Source organism: Pogona vitticeps, chromosome 3, assembly GCF_051106095.1.
Source record: "Pogona vitticeps strain Pit_001003342236 chromosome 3, PviZW2.1, whole genome shotgun sequence".
In the NCBI taxonomy this organism is placed as follows: Eukaryota; Metazoa; Chordata; class Lepidosauria; order Squamata; family Agamidae; genus Pogona; species Pogona vitticeps.
Genome location: NC_135785.1, coordinates 198,346,501 through 198,367,159, shown reverse-complemented (window position 1 = coordinate 198,367,159; position 20,659 = coordinate 198,346,501). Strand labels below are relative to the sequence as shown.

General features: G+C 41.4%; 1 protein-coding gene across 1 annotated transcript in view; it reads left to right on the top strand.

Moving 5' to 3' along the window:
- The window catches only part of PDXK (pyridoxal kinase), a 72,388-nt gene extending 52,168 nt beyond the window's left edge, over positions 1-20,220 (top strand). Inside the window, exons 4-11 of the mRNA XM_072994192.2 lie at positions 1,796-1,879; positions 7,087-7,133; positions 8,017-8,102; positions 9,132-9,177; positions 10,370-10,481; positions 13,320-13,456; positions 14,544-14,610; positions 17,529-20,220. Coding sequence (XP_072850293.1) covers positions 1,796-1,879; positions 7,087-7,133; positions 8,017-8,102; positions 9,132-9,177; positions 10,370-10,481; positions 13,320-13,456; positions 14,544-14,610; positions 17,529-17,641 — 692 coding nt within the window. The 3' untranslated portion in view covers positions 17,642-20,220. The remainder of the gene's footprint in view (positions 1-1,795; positions 1,880-7,086; positions 7,134-8,016; positions 8,103-9,131; positions 9,178-10,369; positions 10,482-13,319; positions 13,457-14,543; positions 14,611-17,528) is intronic.
- The last annotated feature ends 439 nt before the right edge of the window (positions 20,221-20,659 follow it).

Sequence of the window (20,659 nt, the reverse complement as noted above, 5' to 3'; positions counted from 1 at the left end):
TGCAGAAAGTTCAATCTAGGTTAATACTAAGCTGGTGTTTCATGGGTATGTGTGAACTTGAGAACCTCCCTCCTAAGATTCTTCTACCTACATCATGATTCTAATAAGGAACATACATTCTTCTTTCCAAGGACTTCACAGTTGATACAGCTCATTTTCTTAGGCAGGCAATATGCATGGTGAGAAATTGTATAAATACAGCTGGGCAACCTTTTGATATGGGGAACTGCACTGACCCCTGCAGAAACCTTTCAGGCCATGTAAGTGACTGGAGCCAGTCCAGCTATTCAACTCCCACCCCAACCACAGGCATTTGTGTCTTCTCAGAGCGATGTATCTGTTCAGAACTATCCTGTAACTCCAAACTAATGCTACATTAATTCATTCACTTACTTATGGTTACTGGGTCATAGTGCCAACCATCACTGCCACCTCAAAACTTGCTCTTGAAATGTGGGCTCAGTCAGAATATGATAAATTTAGCAGGAAGGCTATAAAATATCTTAGTTCCTAGAATATTTGTGAATGTATCCATACAAATGAATTAATGTGAAATTAAAGAAGGCATAGCTTAGGTAGTTGTCCTAAGAGGTACAAGGGGGGGATGCTAATATCTTTATACTGCTGTGTGGATTTATTCTAATAAGTATTTGTAATAGGTAGAACTATAAACTAAAACAAACAGTAATCTTTAGTTTGCCCTGAAGACTACTTGGGAAATATTATGCCACAATTCTGGACTCTAAAGAATGATGACTAGACATGTAAATTATTCACAGGAGCTATCCCTCTTAAGCAATGAATAACTGGAAAAATGTATACAATGTTCAGTACAGGGCAAAGAAGTCATGCTAGATCAGAGCACAGTCTTGTTTAATCTACCGTTTTGTTCAAACAGTGGACAACTAGACACCTGTGAGAAGGTCCATAAGTAATACAGGAGTGCATTGCCAATTCCTTGGTCATGTTCCCTGTTAGCTAGTCTACAAAAGCTACCAGTAGAGTTGAGTACTAGAATTGGGATATGATCATTGTTAGTATTATTAGACGTTGATCTGATTTAAGTTGGTGACTCTTAATACATCTTACAGTAGCAAATTCTAGTTCAACTGTGTGGTGTGTGAAGAAGTAGTTCCTTTTATAGCACAATTTCTATCCTGTATCTTCTACACTGGGACAAAGCAAACTAAGAAAGAGAATGGTTTAAGTGCTGTCTGTTGTGCTTCATTTGTGAAGGCTGATGCACACATGGAAAGAAGTCAGAAAACTACGGTTGGTTTGCACATAGGGACTAGCTAAAGGCAAATCATGCAACTAACTTGGGGTAGAAGATTAAGCTGTCTTATCCACTAGAGAAAGGAGTGGTGGATAGAAAAGCACCTTAGCACTTAATATGAGAATTTGGCCTGTTCTTCTAGACTGTTGAAAAATAACATCACATCATTTGTAAGGCACAGAACCATAAGGTCAGTTTCCAAATAATGACTAGCATTGAAGGTAACCACTCCCCTCCCCCCAGTACAGCTCTGGAAAATTGTGGCTCACAATGCTCATTTAGCACAGGTATGGATAGTAGTTTGGGATACCATGCAAACTTGTTTAATATGAGTTGAAAGATTGCACGATGAAACACTGTGATAACAGCAGGTGCTTTGAGTTGACTTGTTTGCTTGCACAGAGTTGTATTTTGGCTTAAAATCTTTTTCAAAAAAGAGTTCACGGTGCTTGCAGAGTTTGTGGGGAAATACTCCCTGCTCACAGATAATCTTAATTTCCCTCTCTCATCCCTTCAAAGGTTACACAAGGGACAAATCATTCCTTGCAATGGTAGTTGATATTGTTCAAGAGTTAAAGCAGCAGAACTCCAAGTTGGTATATGGTAAGTATCTACATTAAAAAATAGGCTTTTCTAATGTCTTCTTTATGGTCTCTGTGGATTACACTTATGTGTTCTTCTGTAGCTGTTCCACTGCTATCTTGGAATACTTTTAAAACCACTTAGTGGCTTGATATGATAGGATTAGGTAGGAAGTAAAAATAAATACTGACGTCAACATAAATTATTAAATTAATTTTATAAAGAGATGTGCACTTGACGTTTGTGTATTTAAATATATCATAGCTGTTTGATGTTTAATTTGGAGGTCTGAAATTATGTAAACACAAATGTCCAAATACCTTTAAAAATCAGGTCACATTCTTTATACTTTTGTCTCAATTGTATTCACTCAGAAATAGGTTGAGTTACTGGATACAGATTTTTTTTCCTGACACCAAAGTTCCTTGTATTAGACTTTTGATTGCTTCAAACAGTTTAGATTATTTTGAGTGTACAGGCAAGACTGTACACAGAGCAGCCTCCCTTTGGATCTTTACCAGCAAAGCATCATCATTTTGTGAAGGACCAGCTTGAGATCTTCAGCTATCCATCTCCAATTTCTATGATCTGTACTGCACACTCTCATTCCCAACCAATTTATTCTGCAAACTTTTCCATATACAGTGGTGCCTCGCATAGTGAGGTTAATTGGTTCCAAAAAAAACCACATCGGTATGGGAAAACATCGTTCAGTGAAACGCGTTTTCCCATAGAGATGCATTGAAAACCGGATAATAGGAACGGATTATCCGGTTTTCTCCCCCACTATCGGGCTCAGCCCTTTGGGAGAAGCCTCGGGGGAGGGGGGAAGACGGCATCGGCTCCTGCCTTCTCCCCCACCACCCGGCTTCTCCCAAAGGGCTGCCCCGACTGTGCTTGTAGCAGCAGAGGAGGTGCCCGGTGGAGGAGAAGGCAGGAGCCGATCTGGCTTTTCTCCTCCACCGGGCACCTCCTCCGCTGCTGCAAGCACAGTCGGGGCAGCCCTTTGGGAGCAGCCGGGCTGCTCCGAAGAAAGGCAGAAGCCGATCCCATCTCCCACCCACCCACCGAGCGGCTTCTCCCGCTGCTCCCGATTGTGGGGGGGGGGGGAGATCGGCCATGGCTGGGAGTTGTTGCTGCAGGTCGGATCCGGGCATCCGGATCCCCCACCCTCCCCCCGGGGCTTAGATCTGACCCACGGCGGCTACCTCAGCCATGGCCGGGCTCCCTAGAGTCCGGCCATGGCTGGGTTAGCCGCCACGGCTCGGATCCACGCTGCGGGGGGAGGGTGGGGGGTCCGGATGCCTTTCAGGCATCCTGGGCTTGGATCCCACCCGCCGCCGGTTACCCATGGCTTGGGTAACCGGCGGCGGGTGGGATCCAAGCCTGGGATGCCTGAAAGGCATCCGGATCCCACCACCCTCCCCCCGCGTTCGGATCCAAGCCACGGGGGGAGGGTGGGAGGCATGGCTGGACTCTTCGGCAGCTGCCGCAGCTCGGATCCAAGCCGCGGGGAGGGAGGCATGGCCGGACTCTTCAACAGCCGCCGTGGCTCGGATCCGAGCCGCGGCGGCTGCCGAAGAGTCCCGCCATGCCTCCCACCCTCCTCAAGCCGCGGGGGGAGGGTGGTGGGATCCGACCCACAGCAGGCTACCCCAGGCATGGTTGGATTCCTGAGAGTCCGATCATGGCCGGGGAAGCCAGCTGTGGGGAAGGGGAATCCCGGCGGTGGCCTCGGAAGGACCCTTCGGAAGGGTCCTTCCGAGGCCACCACAGGCATTTTCCCCCAGCTGAGCTGCAGGAGCGTTCCTTCAGAGGCTCCCGCCGCTCAGCTGGGGGGAAAAGGTGCCTATGGGGAAAACATCGCAAAGCGATTTTTCCCCATAGGCAACATCGGTATGCGATTGCAAAAGCGATGGCAAAAATGCCATCGCTATGCGAATTCGTCGTTAAACGGGGCACTCGTTACACGAGGCACCACTGTACAAATGTTATACTGTATGCTGTTGTCTAGATTAAACATCAGTTAGTCTGCCCTCATGCAACCCATTACTGATACCAGGCACTCGTTTAGAACTGGGACAGCAGCCTTGGAATTAGATGGGAAAGAGAGATAGAGTTACATACTGGTGACACTGAACCCCCAAACTTGAAACTGCTTCACCCAGTGTTTTCATTTATAATGTTAAATAACATGGGGGATAAAACAGAACCCTGAGGGAAACCACAGGCCAACCAGCAGAGCATCAAACACAAGTCTCCTGGCATCAATATTTCTCCTCCAGGAAGGATCAGAGCCACTATAAAACAGTGCCTCCAAATTCCATCCAAGTGAGACAGCCCAGAAGGATTCCATTGTCAATTGTATTGAAATCCACCATGTGTGCCACTCCCATCCATGCATGCGCACGAGCACACCACACCCACCCGTGAGCGCGCCATGCCGTCCCGTCAATGAGGGGTGCCGCGCCTCCCACACACGGACCAGCCCCCCCCAACAATTCGGAAAAGATTGGGGACCACTGCCATAGCAGGAATCCTTGAAGGTGAGAAAGCACCACACACTTCAGTACCTTGACAGAAATGAAATATTTGAGACTAGCAACAGTTGTCCAGTAAAATGGGATTCAATTAGCACTTCTTCAGTTATGGTCTTATTACTGCCTCCTTTAAATATGCTGGGATCATATCATCCTGCAGGGAGACATTCATCATTCCGCTACCCATTCCCCCTCTTGCTGCTTTTATAATCAGAGAACAGCAAAGGTCCAACAGACATGTGGTTAGCCTTCACCTGTCCAGGAATCCTGGCCATGTCTTTCTGACTGAAGAGAAAGAAACATATCTATTAGAATTGGACAAGCAGGTTCCAAAGTTAGTGGCAGTCTGTTGCTGACATTGTGCAATCAAAGAATACTAGCCCAAGGGGTTTCCCCCCCCCAGCAACTGTTAGCTTTTGTCTAAACAGGGAGTGTGCAAAGGTCCTGATGAAGTTTGATGGACTACAACTGTCATCAACTCTAGCCAGCATAACAACTGCAGTCCTGAGATATCTGGAAGGTTGCACTTTATCTACATCTGCATTTAACTTATCTTTCCTTTTGGAACTTCCACCCAATCAAGACCCAATGTTTCCAGCTTAATTAAAGTGAATATATCTCAGACCTTATGTATGTACAGTGGTGCCTCACTTGACGACGTTAATTCGTTCCAACAAAATCGCTGTAGAGCAAAACCATCATCAATTAAATTAAAAAACCCATTGAAATGCATTAAAACCCGGTTAATGTGTTCCAGTGGGCTGAATACCTGCTCGTCCAGTGAAGATCCTCCATACGGCGGCCATTTTCGGTGCCTGTAAAGCGAGGAATCCGTCCTAGAAAACAGCCGGGGGCCATTTTCTTCAGCCGGTGGCCATTTTGAAACCCAACGATCAGCTGTTTGCTGATCGTTGTAAAGCGAAAATCAGTTCCCGAAGCAGGAATTGCGATCGCAAAAACCTCATCGTAAAGTGATCTCCTTGTTAAGCAAGGCAATCGTTAAGCGGGGCACGACTGTATACTAAAAACGAATAGTCTCTCTACACTTTGAGAAGTGTATCAAGCAGTTACAGGCTTCTAGCATAATTTTATTTATTTATTTATTTATTTATTTATTTATTTATTTATTTATTTATTTATTTATTTATTTATTTGATTTATACCCCGCCTATCTGGACCGATGGACCACTCTAGGCGGCCTCAAACAAAGCCTCAAACTTTTGCATTATGGGTCAGAGAAATATTTCCACAAACAAAAATTATTCCATAAATTGTTTACATATTATATACATTGTTACACTACAGATACGCTATATATTCTGTGAAGATTGTCAGTTGTCCAGTTGTCTGCAAGTTCAGTCGTGACAACTGGACTTCTTTCATGTTAGGTTGAAACATTTCGCTTCTCATCCAAGGAGCTTCTTCAGTCTCTAATCAGACCAGGGAGAAGTGAAACCAGTGTAGAGGATATATCAGAGGTCTCCTACCAACTCTCCTGAAGAAGCTATGTGGGTGATTAGTGAAACATTCAGCCTAACAAGAAAGAAGTCCAGTTGCCACGACTCAGCATCCAGATACAGATATGTTATGTACATAACTATGTTTTGTCTTTATGAAAAGATCTCTGTGAGTTGTGATAATGTCAGAGTGCAACTGTGTCAAGGTTTAGGGTTTGTGACAGGAAGGCTTTTCAGAACTGAATTTCAGTTCTAAAGTTCAAATTATTCGTGTTGTATTATATAGTTTGGGTGAGTTCCCCACATTTTGAGACTATTTAGAGGGGACGTTGCTGATAAGAAGTTGGTGTGAGCCAGTCTTGCCTGCTCCTCTTGGGGATCAAAAGTACCTGACACGTATCACCGAAAGGTAGATTCTGATTCACTAAACTGAAAAATAAAGAATGGCAGATTTCCTCAAAATTGTCTCAGAACTTGAAATCTCCCTGCTTTTTATAATACCCCCCCTCCCGGAAGGCTCAAGGAAGTCATATATGGATAGTACATAAAAGACAGCTCATTAATATCCTTGGAGTAAAGATATTAATAGCAATGGCTGGGACTTCAGAAAAATCTGTTAGAGCTCTAATGATAATGAAGGAGCCCAAGGCCTTTTGTTTAACAACAAGAAGCTGATTTCATGTTTTGCTGGGATATGAGAGTCAGTCTCTCACTGAATTGGCTTAACTGTTCTGGTGTGAGAAAGCCCAATGAGTGGGGGGGGGGGACCAAGGAGCACATGAATTGTAAGCCTGCTGAAGATCTTGTTGTATTTGATAGATAAATATTTTCTGCTGTCCTTGAGTATTTGAAGGATGTGTTGTTGGTTCAAATCAATGTAGCAGTTTTGAAGGTTTCCAGAAGACAAACCACCACCACCACCACTTTAAGCAAGGTTTTGGGGATCTGTTCAGGTTGCTGAAGCCCATTTGGCTGGTATGACTTCAAGATCTGTTCCTGTGATGTTACAAGGAAGATGCGCAGCCTGTAATTTTGCTTTCTTCTTCCATGTAGGTAACCATCTAAAAACAAAAGCGATGCTTCTATCTTTATATGGCACCACTACTTACAGAGATAACCTTCCTAGTATGGGGGGGGGGGAACTTATAACTAGTCAGTTATTAATGCTTAAAGTGTTTTTCTATGGCACTGTTTCCCCTGTTTTACAATTGCTTTTAATTTTCTCTTGCAGTGTGTGATCCTGTGATGGGGGATAAATGGAGTGGTGAAGGCCACATGGTTGGTAATCCATTACATGCTTGGCCCATTTTTATAAACTATGTTGTTACATCAAATCTAGCATAAATTTCCCGAATTTTACTTTAAACAAATACAAATTTAGATAAATTTTACTTTAATGTAGTATTTCTTTGAATTGCAATAGAGACTCAGTTGTGGAGTCTTTATTAGAAACTACTAGAAGACTGCAAAGAGAAATAATCCTTCCATGCTCCTCTCTGAAAAATCACATCCAGATTTCCAGGCAAACTATAGGCATGTCCCATTTCTTCCAAACACCACTAGGGATGATGCCGGTTTAATATAAGAAATTAAATTCCAGTTTGCGTGGAGGATTGGTTTAAGCACAGCTTTCTAGATATATTGAGGAAGTAGCTTATTAACAGGCCAGGGTGATTTTCTCCCTGCTATCATAACTTATTTTGCACTCAGCAGAGGAATAAGAAAACCTGATTGGACCATGGGATGTATCTTAGGGAATATGTTGCCACAGTCCAGCCCACGTGTGAATGCATGAAAAGTGAAGAAGGCAAATATATCTGTTGATCTGTCAACTAAGATCATAGACATAGACCTAGACATGAACATTGGGCCAGTCACACTATCTCATTGAGGAGTGACAGTATGTGTCTTTTAGTACACACACAAAAATACATTGCCTCATACAGTGGTCTCTCCAAATGCAATAAGTGTGGAGCTTTCCCTTCTGGTTTGTTTATGAATTTCCAGATTGAATTCAATAGGGGACACACACACACACCCATATATGGAGTTGTATGAGTATTTGAAAGTTTAGAACTGTAGGGAATGAACTAGCCTTCTGAATAACCAAGTACCTGCCTAAGCTTTCTAAAGCAAGTGCCATTTTTCTGGTTGTTTACAGTATGTTCCAGAAGATCTCCTTCCAGTTTATAAGAACAAAGTTGTCCCTGTAGCAGATATAATAACGCCAAATCAATTTGAAGCTGAGTAAGTACTTTTCCAGAAATCCTCATTAATAAGATTTAGAGGCAGTTCCCCCCCCCTCTTCAACAGGGTAAATTGATCTTCTGAATACTTTAACATTTAAACATTAATAAATACGGTAAAATATTATAACTGCATCCTTTTAAAAGTCACAGAAGTTGTTCCTGGTTTGATTTTGTAGCAGAGAGCATGTTAGCTGAGGGGATTTGTGAGCTGCATGTTCCATCCAAACCCCCACGTATCCATAAAGTTACATCAGAATATCTGTATAATGAAAAGCAGCTTGTTTTATGTTCTTAGCTGCAGTTATATATCTGAGAATATTTTCTGCCCTCAGAATGGCTAGTTTAGCAGCAAGGTTATTTTTAGACTGTAATTTCATGAAAATTAGACTTTAAGTCAAATAGAGATGTTGATCCTTTGTTTCAGACTGTTTAAGCACCTAAGAAGGGCTTTACTGAGTCAAACAAATGGCCTGTCTTGCTGATCATTCTGTTTCCACGAGGTCAACTGAATGATTTATGGGAAGCCCATGGACAGAATATGAGGTCAACAGCTCTCAAGCAATTGATACTGAAAGGCATATTACCTCCAGAACAGAGGGCAATATGTAATTATTATGACTAGAAGCCATTGATAATTAAATCCCCTGTGAAATGTACACCCTGCCCATATCTCATGTGTTGTGGGTGCCACTGAACCTCCCATGAGATGTCATGTCTACTCTTCCTCTTTATCCCTGTTCTTTCCTTTCTTGTCAGCTTCTGGCTTCTATGCTTGCCCTGCCTCTTTTAATATTGACCAGACTATTCATGCTACCGTAGAGCTAGGCAGGTATAAATGCCAACATTTTGCCTGCTGTCTGGAATCTGGTGCAATCCATTGTTTAGTACATTTAGCATCATATGACTTTGTGTCTTAGTAAAACATACAGTGAAAGACATTATGGATGTGAATAATAAAGTTCCAATGAGAAAAATAAATATATTGAAAACGGACTGTGTTTAAAAACTTTTCCTTCCTGATTTGTAGATTACTTACTGGCAGAAAGATACACTCTGAAAAAGAAGCTATAGAGGTATGTGTGCTCAAACCCAAATTTCTTGTTGAGTCAAGAGAACTTTATTCAACAAGAACAAAAATTTAGCAAATATTCTTCACAGCATGATGATATTTGACGTATGAACTGGTACTTTGTTGCCATATTTTCTCAGCAAAAAGTGAATTATGATTTGGCACTTTGCAATGAACCTAGAGGAATATTTTTTGATACTATAAATATTCATGCTAACAGTTATGCAGAGAGCTGTACACTAAAAATGGTTGTTTTGTCCATTAGAGAGAATTATTTCTCCTTTGAGAGGGAAAAAGAGACAAAATTGATTTTTAGTCATTGCGTTATTACTGTGTGAGGAGATGGTTGGACTGTGTCGTCAAAGCTACCAACATGAATTTGACCAAACTCCGGGAGGCAGTGGAAGACAGGAACGCCTGGCGTGCTCTGGTCCATGGGGTCACGAAGAGTCGGGCACAACTTAACGACTAAACAACAACTGCCCTCTGGTGGTTACCTGATGGCACTGTAGTAATATTGCTTGAGCGTCTTATATGAACACTTTTTACGTATTTCACTCTTGAGCTAATTGTATCGGTTAATAGTTGTAAAGCATTTCACTATGGACATTTATAGGTGCAATTAAATCTTTATTTGATGTCTCCTACCCTTAATTTGCTATCAAAACTCTTAGCTTCTGACACCATTTTATCTCTGAAGCAAATTCTTGGTACCCTACTATCCCACATAAAAGAATTCCATAATTTAACGCCTCCGTGTAAGAAGATATATATACAAGTTTTGTCACTATTATACAAGCTGTATACAAGTTTTGTCACTGTTTCATTTTCCTGTATTTGAAGTGACTTTCTGCAGTGTGCCATAGATGCATAGTAAGCTATTCCCTGAGGCTTTGATTCAGGCAGTATCTCTGAGCGTATGTCAAAGACTTCAACCAGATTTTACTGACAGGCACACAGACCAATTATGTTAAAATAAAGTAGCAATTGTAGAGTATCTCTGCACACTTAACAGCAACAACATTTGGTGGCTAAAGGAAACAAAAGTAGAAACAACTTGTTTGTGTATTTTTTGTTCTGTTTGTGTTTCTGGATTCTAGTCTTGAATAAATACTAGAATACTGTTGCCAAATAGTCGTACTCAATGACTTATACTCTGTCTGTCTTTCTGTCTTTTTTTTCCCTTTCATGTCAAGGTAATGGATATGCTTCACAATATGGGACCAGAAACAGTTGTAATAACCAGCTCAGACCTACAGGCACCTTCAGGAGATGACTACCTGATAGCATTAGGAAGCCATCGGAAAAGTAAGTCAGTGTATATATTTATTTAAACAAGAAGACCCTGTTTTTAATCTATTATAAGTGCATTTGTAAAAAAAACAACAGATCACATCAGAGAATGAGTTCCAGGAAACTTCTTCCATTTCCACCACTTTCTTTACATGTCATCTGTAAACCAAGCACTTACATGCTGGAATGATTTGTGTGGCAGATGATTTAGTCAGCCACGTGGAGTAAAATGTGAGTGTTTGGAACTTGCTCTGGCTTTTGCTGGGATTAACAATGACCAGCTGATCAGCACTGTGTGTTTAGTCGTTTAGTCGTGTCCGACTCTTCGTGACCCCATGGACCAGAGCACGCCAGGCCCTCCTGTCTTCTACTGCCTCCCGGAGTTGTGTCAGGTTCATGTTGGTTGCTTCGCAGAAACTGTCCAGCCATCTCATCCTCGGTCGTCCCCTTCTCCTCTTGCCGTCACACCTTCCTAACATCAGGGTTTTTTCCAAGGACTCTTTTCTTCTCATGAGATGGCCAAAGTACTGGAGCCTCAGCTTCAGGATCTGTCCTTCCAGTGAGCCCTCAGGGTTGATTTCCTTTAGAACTGATAGGTTTGTTCTCCTTGCAGTCCAGGGGATTCTCAAGAGCCTCCTCCAGCACCACAATTCAAAGGCATCAATTCTTCGGCGGTCTGCTTTCTTTATGGTCCAGCTCTCACTTCCATACATCACGACAGGAAAAACCATAGCTTTGACTATTCGGACTTTTGTTGGCAATGTGATGTCTCTGCTTTTCAAGATGCTGTCAAGATTTGTCATCGCTTTCCTCCCAAGAAGAAGGCGTCTTTTAATTTCAGGGCTGCTGTCTCCATCTGCAGTGATCATGGAGCCCAGGAAGATAAAATTTGACACTGCCTCCATATCTTCCCCTTCTATTTGCCAGGAGGTGATGGGACCAGTGGCCATGATCTTAGTTTTTTTGATGTTGAGTTTCAGACCGTTTTTTGCACTCTCCTCTTTCACTCTCATTACAAGGTTCTTTAATTCCTCCTCACTTTCTGCCATCAGAGTGGTATCATCTGCATATCGGAGGTTGTTGATATTTCTTCCGGCAATCTTAATTCCGGCTTGGGTTTCTTCCAGTCCAGCCTTCCGCATGATGTATTCTGCATATAAGTTAAATAAGCTGGGGGACAGTATACAGCCTTGCCGTACTCCTTTCCCAATTTTGAACCACTCAGTTGTTCCATGACCAGTTCTGACTGTTGCTTCCTGTCCCACATATAGGTTTCTTAGGAGATGGATAAGGTGGTGAGGCACTCCCATTTCTTTAAGGACTTGCCATAGTTTTCTGTGGTCCACACAGTCAAAGGCTTTGGCATAGTCAATGAAGCAGAAGTAGATATTTTTCTGGAACTCTCTGGCTTTCTCCATAATCCAGCGCAAGTTAGCAATTTGGTCTCGAGTTCCTCTGCCTCTTCGGAATCCAGCTTGTACTTCTGGGAGTTCTCGGTCCACATCAGCACTAGATCACCGCATTCACAGATCTCATTCTGTTTACTCTGCACTATTTAAAATTCTACTTCTAGAAATTCTTCACTAAGAAAAAGTCAAACTATAGTGTGTGTAAGTTATGCAATGTATAGATTTTTTTTCATTTTGCTTGTATATTATGCTTTGTGTTATTTTGCACAATTTGTTCTGATTTTGTCAGGAATGGTAAGGAGCAAAGACCTACTGTATACATGGATCTAAAACTTTGTTCCCAAAGACTGATGGGATTATTAAGTCACTGTACTGTTTTCAGAGATGAGAACACATGTTGCTCATATATCTTAAAGCATTTGTTCAAAGCCATTTACATTAGAAGCTCGCTTATGCTGAAACCTGAGAGTCCCAGGGAACTGAATACTATGCTCATTCCAAGACTTTGGTGTTTTTCATGTCCTCCCACCAAACTGCAGCAAGTGCATAGTGCTTCTCAGACCTGTTCATGGATGATTTTAGGACACCCAAAAGGATTTGCAGTAAGGGTGCTATATTTGTTAGGTGTGGGCTGTCTTGCTTAGCTGCAGCTTCCTAACTGATTACACATACTAGGGAGAATGTAAACATTGTTGTTTGTTGTTTAGTCATTAAGTCATGTCTGACTCTTCGTGACTCCATGGACCAGAGCACGCCAGGCCCTCCTGTCTTCCACTGCCTCCCAGAGTTGGGTCAAATTCATGTTGGTAGCTTTGATGACACTGTCCAACCATCTCGTCCTCTGTCGTCCCCTTCTCCTCTTGCCTTCATACTTTCCCAACATCAGGGTCTTTTCCAGGGAGTCTTCTCTTCTCATGAGATGTCCAAAGTACAGTGGTGCCTTGCTTAGCGATCGCTCCATTTTATGGTGAAATCGCTTAGCGACGCTGTTTTTGCGATCACAAAAGCGGTCGCTTCGCTTCGCGATGTTTCCTATGGGGAAAATTTGCTTTGCGATGATCGCGGGGAAGCGATCATCGCAAAGCCCCCATTTTCGGCCAGCTGATCGGCAGTTCCAAAATGGACATCGGGGGGAAAAATGGCCGCCCGCTGTTTTGCCTCGCTTTAGAGGCACCGAAAATGGCCGCCGCAATGGAGGATTTTCGCATAAGGTTAGTTTATAAGCCCATAGGAACACATTAAACGCGTTTTAATGCATTTCTATTGGCTTTTAAAAATCACTTAGCGATGTTATCACTTAGCAGCGATTTTTGTTGCACGGATTAACATCGCTAAGTGAGGCACCACTGTATTAGAGCCTCAGCTTCAGGATCTGTCCTTCCAGTGAGCACTTGGGGTTGATTTCCTTTAGAATGGAAATGTAAACATGGGTCTATCTTAACAGCTACAGCGGATGGAACGAAAGTGACACAGAGAATCCGAATGGAGTCTCCTAAAGTAGATGCTGTCTTTGTTGGAACAGGAGATCTGTTTGCTGCTATGCTCTTGGCCTGGACCCACAAACATCCAGACAACCTTAAGGTAGGATAGAAGGTTTCTTTCTGTTCTCCCACTTTCTCGATAATGACAGAAAGCTATTTCCCACTTTTACTGTGTTTTCTGGCAGTACAAAAATCTTTGAATTTAGAAGAAGAAACTAGATGTAGATCATGCCATATAAAATAAAAGTTGATTAACAATTTTGTTCAAAAGGAGCCTCAGGTTTCCCTTCCTCTGCCATGACCACGGAGAAGAGGAATCAAGAAGTATTTGCTTCCAATTTGGATTAACTGCTCTTTCTCTTTTCATTTGAGCACAGACTCAAAATTCTGGTTCATCTTTGCTATGTTTTACTGAACAAGCCAGCTTAAAATCATAGTGTATAAATCTAGATTATATTTTTTAAATGATGGTTAAAGATAAACTATGGTTTAAGGTTTTGATGACAGAGTAAATTGCTGTTAATCTGATGTGGAAGCTTCCAGTCTGCTCCTGGCACCTGTGCTAGAGGAGAGTAGAAGAGAGGGTGGACCATGTGCATCTGTGGCTCACTCTCCTAATGCAAAATTGATTTGGTGGTACTGTACATGTAACCACAGCTTTTCTTTAACACTAAGAAGACACCAAGACTAACACTTGGAGACTTTGGAGAGTTGCTTCCAGTCAGAACAGACAGCATGGGGGTCAAGGAACTGCTAAACTGTCTTGGTGTTACATGGCAGCATCCTATGTTCACATTGCATATGGCATGGGCAGCAGTAGCTTTGCAATATTGTCTGAAAAGGCTAGTTTTGTTACAGAGCTTAAGAAAGCAGAAAAGAATACTGGGAGAAAGACATGAGAACAATTGCATGTTAAAACTCAGCTTGACATTTGGCTTGTTATGTTCCTACCATTCTGGCTCCACGCTTTCCATTTGGTGTATAATACGAAAATAGATCCAAAGGTTTTACAGCTCACTTTTTCCCCACATATTCCTTTGGACATTATATTTAAAAGTAACATTTCTCTTAGAGACAACATAATTTGCATGACTTGCATTTCTCACTGAATCCCTGAATTGTCCTCAGCAGTAAGCGTGTGTCACTGCTCTCCGTAAAACTTGAATCTTTTTTTCTTTTATTTGAAGGTGGCATGCGAAAAGACAGTGTCAGCCATGCAGCATGTTTTGCAGAGAACCATCAGGAGTGCCAAGGGTAATCTATCCATCTTATGCTTTTGAGAGCGTTGGTTTACTCTTTGGGGGAGGCTTGTTTAGGAGGGGCCACAGTAGATCAGCAGAGCAGATGCCTTGCATTCCGAATGCTCCAGTTTTGGTCCTGGAGCTTTCTGGTTCATGATGTCTGAGAACCTTGAAGAGCTGCCATTAGTCAGAGTGTATGTGTGTGTGTCTGTGTGTGCGCGCGCATGCACGCACGTGCACACCCACCCACCCATAAGTTGCGATTAGTTACAGCAGACATCTCTTTCTTTCTTTCTTTCTTTCTTTCTTTCTTTCTTTCTTTCTTTCTTTCTTTCTTTCTTTCTTTCTTTCTTTCTTTCTTTCTTTCTACTTCTAAGCCATTGCATTAGTGTAACCACTCTCTGGGTAGTTCACAATATACAATGAAGCACAATATAGACTAAAACACTATATAATAAATACAAAAATACAATAAAAAACAATAAACACTGTCACTAGATAAAAACTATTTTTAAATAATAATGCACAAATTAAAAATCCATTTAAACATCTCATGACAATACACTACAGTACTGAAGTAGAAGGAAGGACTTCACTAGTAGATGGCTTTATCTTATTGAGGATTAACGAGCTCGCCAAAAATAGGGGGATAGTGCCTGGCAAACCTCTGTAGGGAGCCTGTTACAGAGGGAAGGCCAAGAAAGCTTGGTTCCTCATGTTGGCTTTTTTGGCCTCCTTATGTGTTACAACTTCTAATATCAAGAACTGCAAGGAACATGTGAGATGGGTAGCTATTTTGTGGGAGAGACATTCCACCAGATATCGAAGTTCTAAACCATTAAGGGCTTTATAGATTATGACCAGCACCTTATGTTCCGCACAGAAACTGACAGGGAAGCCAGTGAAGACATGCTGAGACTGGGGACATATGTTTATACCTATTGGTACCTGTAATCAGTCTGGCTGCCACATTTTGGACCTGCTGAACTTCCACACTGACTTCAAGAGCAGCCATACATAGAGAGTATTACAATATATTCTCGAAGGCTTTCACGGCTGGGATCTGGTGGTTGTAGGTTTTTCTGGCTTTCTGGCTGTGTTCTTGAGGTTTTTTCTTCCTCACATTTCACCAATCTCTGTGGCCAGCATCTTCAGAGGACAGGACTCAGAACTCTGTGCTGTGATGCAGTTTTGTGGGATAGTTGAGTATTTATAGCTGTAGGATCAGCTTTTTGTCCTTTTCAGGAGATTGGGTGATTATGGTGATCAGCGTGTTTTTTGTTTGGGGTGTATCCTTGTGATAAGGAGGAGAGATGATCTGTCATTGTGATTGATGGGTATCATTAGCTGGTCTTTTGTGTGCAATGATCACTGGTCCTTGTGGCTAGGTAGAGTTCATTGACCTTTTGCAGGCTGTGTTTTTCAGTACTGGGAGCCAGGCTTTTTTGAGTTTTAGACTTTCTTCTTTTTTGTTGAAGCTCTGCTGGTGTTTGTGGATTTCAATTACTTCCCTGTGCAGTCTAACATAATGATTGCTGGTGTTGTCCAGTACTTCTGTGTTTTGGAATTCCAGCTTGTTTTAGGGCATGTTTGGCTACTGCTGACTTTTCCGGTTGTTTTAGTCTACAGTGTCTCTCATGTTCTTTGATTCTGGTGTGGATGCTGTGTTTTGAGGTTCCAGTATATACCTGGCCACAACTGCAAGGTATCCTGTATACTCCTGCAGTGGAGACGGTCAGCAAAGAATAAAAGGTACCCCCTCACCACTGCAGGAGTATACCAGATACCTTGCAGTTGTGGCAAGTAGCTGAACATGCCCTGCACAGGGAGGCCACAAGGACCAGTGATCACTGCACACAAAAGACCAGCTAACGACATCCATCAGTCACAATGACAGATCATCTCTCCCCCTTATCACAAGAATACACCCACAACAAAAAACACGCTGATCACCATAATCACCCAATTTCCTGAAAAGGACAGAAAGCCAATCTCACAGCTATAAATACTCAACTATCCCACAAAACTGCACCAGAGCACAGACAGAGTTCTGACTCCTGTCCTCTAAAAATGCCGGCCACAGAGACTGGCAAAACGTTAGGAAGAAAAACCTCAAGAACACGGCCAGACAGCCCAAAAAACCTACAACAGCCAACAGTATTACAATAGTCTTTTAGAGATTAGAAATAGATGAGCCACTGTTGTAAGGCATTTCTTATCCAGTAGGAGCACAGCTGGGCAATCATCCAAAGCTCTTAAAAGGCACTCTTGGCCACAGCAGATATTTGTGCCTCCATAGAGAGTGCTGGGTCTAAGAGTATCCCCAGGCTGTGAACCTGATTCTTCAGGGGTGTGTGACCCCCATGGAGACTAGGTAAATATCCCTCTAACCAGTGTTATGATCTTCCCAACAGTAGAATCTCTGTCTTATCTGGATTCAGTTTCAGTTTGTTGGCCCTTGTCCAGTCCAAGAGGATGCCAGATCTATCTATCTATCTATCTATCTATCTATCTATCTATCTATCTATCTATCTATCTATCTATCTATCTATCTATCTATCTATCTATCTATCTATCTATCTATCTATCTATCTATCTATCTATCTATCTATCTATCTATCTATTGTCTGCCTGTCTGTCTGTCTGTCTGTCTATTATTTCTCTCCCTCTCTGAAGCTCAGAACTAAGCTGAGAACTCAGATTTTCTAAATGGCCTCTTTCAAATGTTAGGTACTTGCTAATCTCATAGTTGTCAGTGGTGGACAAGAAAGCAAGGTTTCTGAAGGTGATGCTAAATATGTAAGATATTTGAGAGCAAACTGTATTGATGGGGTGAGGAGTGTGGAGCTCAGCTGGATAACTTTTTCTTCTGCATTGCCAATGTTAAACATTCACAGCATTTATGTATTTTGTTGTTGTTTTGTTTTTAAGCCCAAGCTGGAGAAGGAAACAAACCTAATTCAGCCCAGCTGGAACTGAGAATGGTCCAAAGCAAAAAGGACATAGAAAACCCAGAGATAATAATAACAGCTACTGAGTTATAAAAGTTGTATATCTCCTGACAACGCACAATGTATTGATGTCCTCATTTTCTTTCCTGTAAATTGTAATGTTTGCCTTAGATCTGTGACAGAAACCTGACTTCCATGAAATAGTGCCCAGCATAAATGAGATCCACTACCAAGCACATGTGCTGGCCTTGCTTGACTTAAGAATAAAAAAGTTAGGTGTGTATTTCAGCTCCCTCCCAGGTATGAAAATGGCTGTCAGATTAATTTCAGTCTTGTTGCAAATCCTGGGCTTGGGAGCACAAGGTTTCCTGCCTTGCCAAAGACTTTCAGAATGCATTTGTTAGTGTAATGATTGTCTGGAGTACATATAAACTGTGGTTAAAGCATCTTGTGCCAATTGAGTAGGTTACCTTTTCCCTTAAATGGAGAGGCTTGGTAGCCTGCTGCAATATTCAGTACCTCAACCACTCTGGAATGAAAAGCAGAGGGCAATACAAAGTTTAGGGTAGGGGTCTGATGTTAGCCTTTAGGTACCCTGTGCATGCCACTGAGAACTGCTCCCATTTCTGGTCTGTGAATAAATGCAAGACTCCACCATCCAGAGGTGCTAATCCTTTAATATCAATCAACCAAATTTATCTCATGTCATTTTTCCACCCCTTCTCCCCATAAAGAAATACAGTTGAGATAAAAGGATGGTTCTACCTCTGGCAAAAGATGCTTGACTGAGTTTTATCAGAAAGCAGGTTTGTTGAATAAGCATTTATTGTGAAATCTGAATAGACCAGTTCATTGCCTTAATGGCTAGAAGAGGAGTAAGAAGTCTGTGTTACCTTTTGAGACCAGTTCACTGTTTGCGATGGCTGGTTAGTGTGCTGTTGTTTTATGGAATGAATGAAAAAAAAATCCATAGGGCCAGGCAGAATCATAACTTACACAAAGTACAAACCTTTTCATACACTGCTGTTGCACACTCTCCATACTTTTTAATTACCCTTGTGCAGGAATCTCATGCAAGCCTGGTGGAAATGAACAAGTATTTGCATTCATATTATATCCCTTGATATGAACATATTAATGTTACACCCTATTTTCATAAATTTTACATATAAATTTTATATATTAAAATCTTACTTTCTTAAATAAATGCTAGTTTGTGCACTCGAATGAAACTTAGACATCTGTCGAATACACTGGAAATCAGCACAAACTCCTGGATGATGTTATATGCAATAATGTATTTAAAGTTATTAAGTAACTTTAGTATTTCTTATTGATAATATTCATCCCAGAACTATGCAGATTTGGTTAATTTAGAAATGTACCCCTATTATCCTTGTAACCTTCCCCTTCTGATTGTGTATCTTTTTTTATATTATTTAAATTTTATTTTTCCCATAGGTCCTATGGAAAAGCTTTCTTTTCTTGAGCTAAAACAGGGTAACAAAACAATCCATGATCCATAGCACTTTGTAAAATAAATGTGCTAGTGGTGCTTCCTCATTCATTATAAACAACCAGGGTACTTTTAATTAGAATATCTCTTTCTTAACCCCTCTCTGAAAAAGTGCTCCCGTTAAGAAATGTGACTTTGGAACTCACTCTTCCCTGTTGAGGACTCCAGCTTTCAATCATTTAAAACACCCCATTTCTATTCCACAGGGTTATGTTTGCAACCTTGATGGCAAACTTTTCCTAGTGTGATTTTCTGTTTCAAATGTGTTTATCACTCTTGCTCCCTATCAGTGATCGGGCAACGTAGAAAGTTTTGCCCTCGCAAAAGGTATCTCCCAATAGCTTTGGACAGCAACATGGAAATATGTTTACTGCCCAACTCCTTTGTCCTGCATACATCTAATAGACTTGTCTGTCCCTTTTGCCTTGTCTCCAGGGTGAATTAAAGTGCAATCTAAAATAGTGTATAGGTTACATTGGTAAATTATCCCCTCCAAGTTCCAGCCACAGCCTCCCAATCAAGATTCATAGCCTCGGAAGTGTCTGAACTTGCCTCAGATATATTCTGAATCATTGCATCCCTTGAGTGCCTTCCTGAAATCTTTCTCGGAGCCATCTCGGCCCATTTTTGAAGCTGTAGCTATCTTAGTATAAGCTTTGAAAATGGTACATTTTATTCACCCACTAAATTGGGCATGGTATTGTACAGATGTAAGATGAGAGGGAGAGTGGCTGGCTTATCCCACCTTAGCCCTCCTTTTTTTCATTTTCAGAGTTTGCAGTTAGACTGAGAACTTAGTTCCAGATATTTTCCTCTGCCATTTTTAGGCAATCAGATTATTAACAAATCTTATAAGAACACATTCTGTTTAAATAGAAAATGAGAAACATTTGAAAGTCTTTTTTCCATTTAGGGAATTGGATCATGCTGCTGTACTCTTCAGTATAAAATGTGACTTCCCATTTACAAATGGAAGATTATAATTAATGATTGAATTTTGCTTCTATTACCTGTGGTCAACCTGCTGTGAAATAATCTTTTAGTAATTAGAAACTCCACTAGTATGATAGTCTCCCAATTGCATGAGATTCCTGCCCTTTTCATGCTGACATATACAAACTTTCTTATTGCCCATGGCAGAAGGAATTTTAACCCAGTAATTATTTTTTATTTTCATACAACCATGTAAACAGGCCTATATTAATAAACTACATTCAACCCAATGTTTACACTGGAGGAATGTAGTTGTTAGTAAATTATTTGAGCAGATAGACATGACATTTAGAGCACAAATATTTGCTGTTGACCCAATGTGATCATTTAATGGCAGCTCTGTACACAAAAAGGGTTAAATTTTCATTATACGTACTTGCAACATTCTATATTAGTATCTCTGGCAGTTCAAGGAAACATAGGCATGATCAGTCCTGGAATTCTTTGCAACTGCTTCTGTAGTATTAGAGTATTCAGGCAGTTCCTATCTTATACAAGAAAACTCTCTTCAAAACCACTGTTGTGATATGCATACACATAGTTTCTCAGGATGTGGTTAAACAAGCTTATATAAAATAGTTTCTTTCTCTGTCCCATTTCAG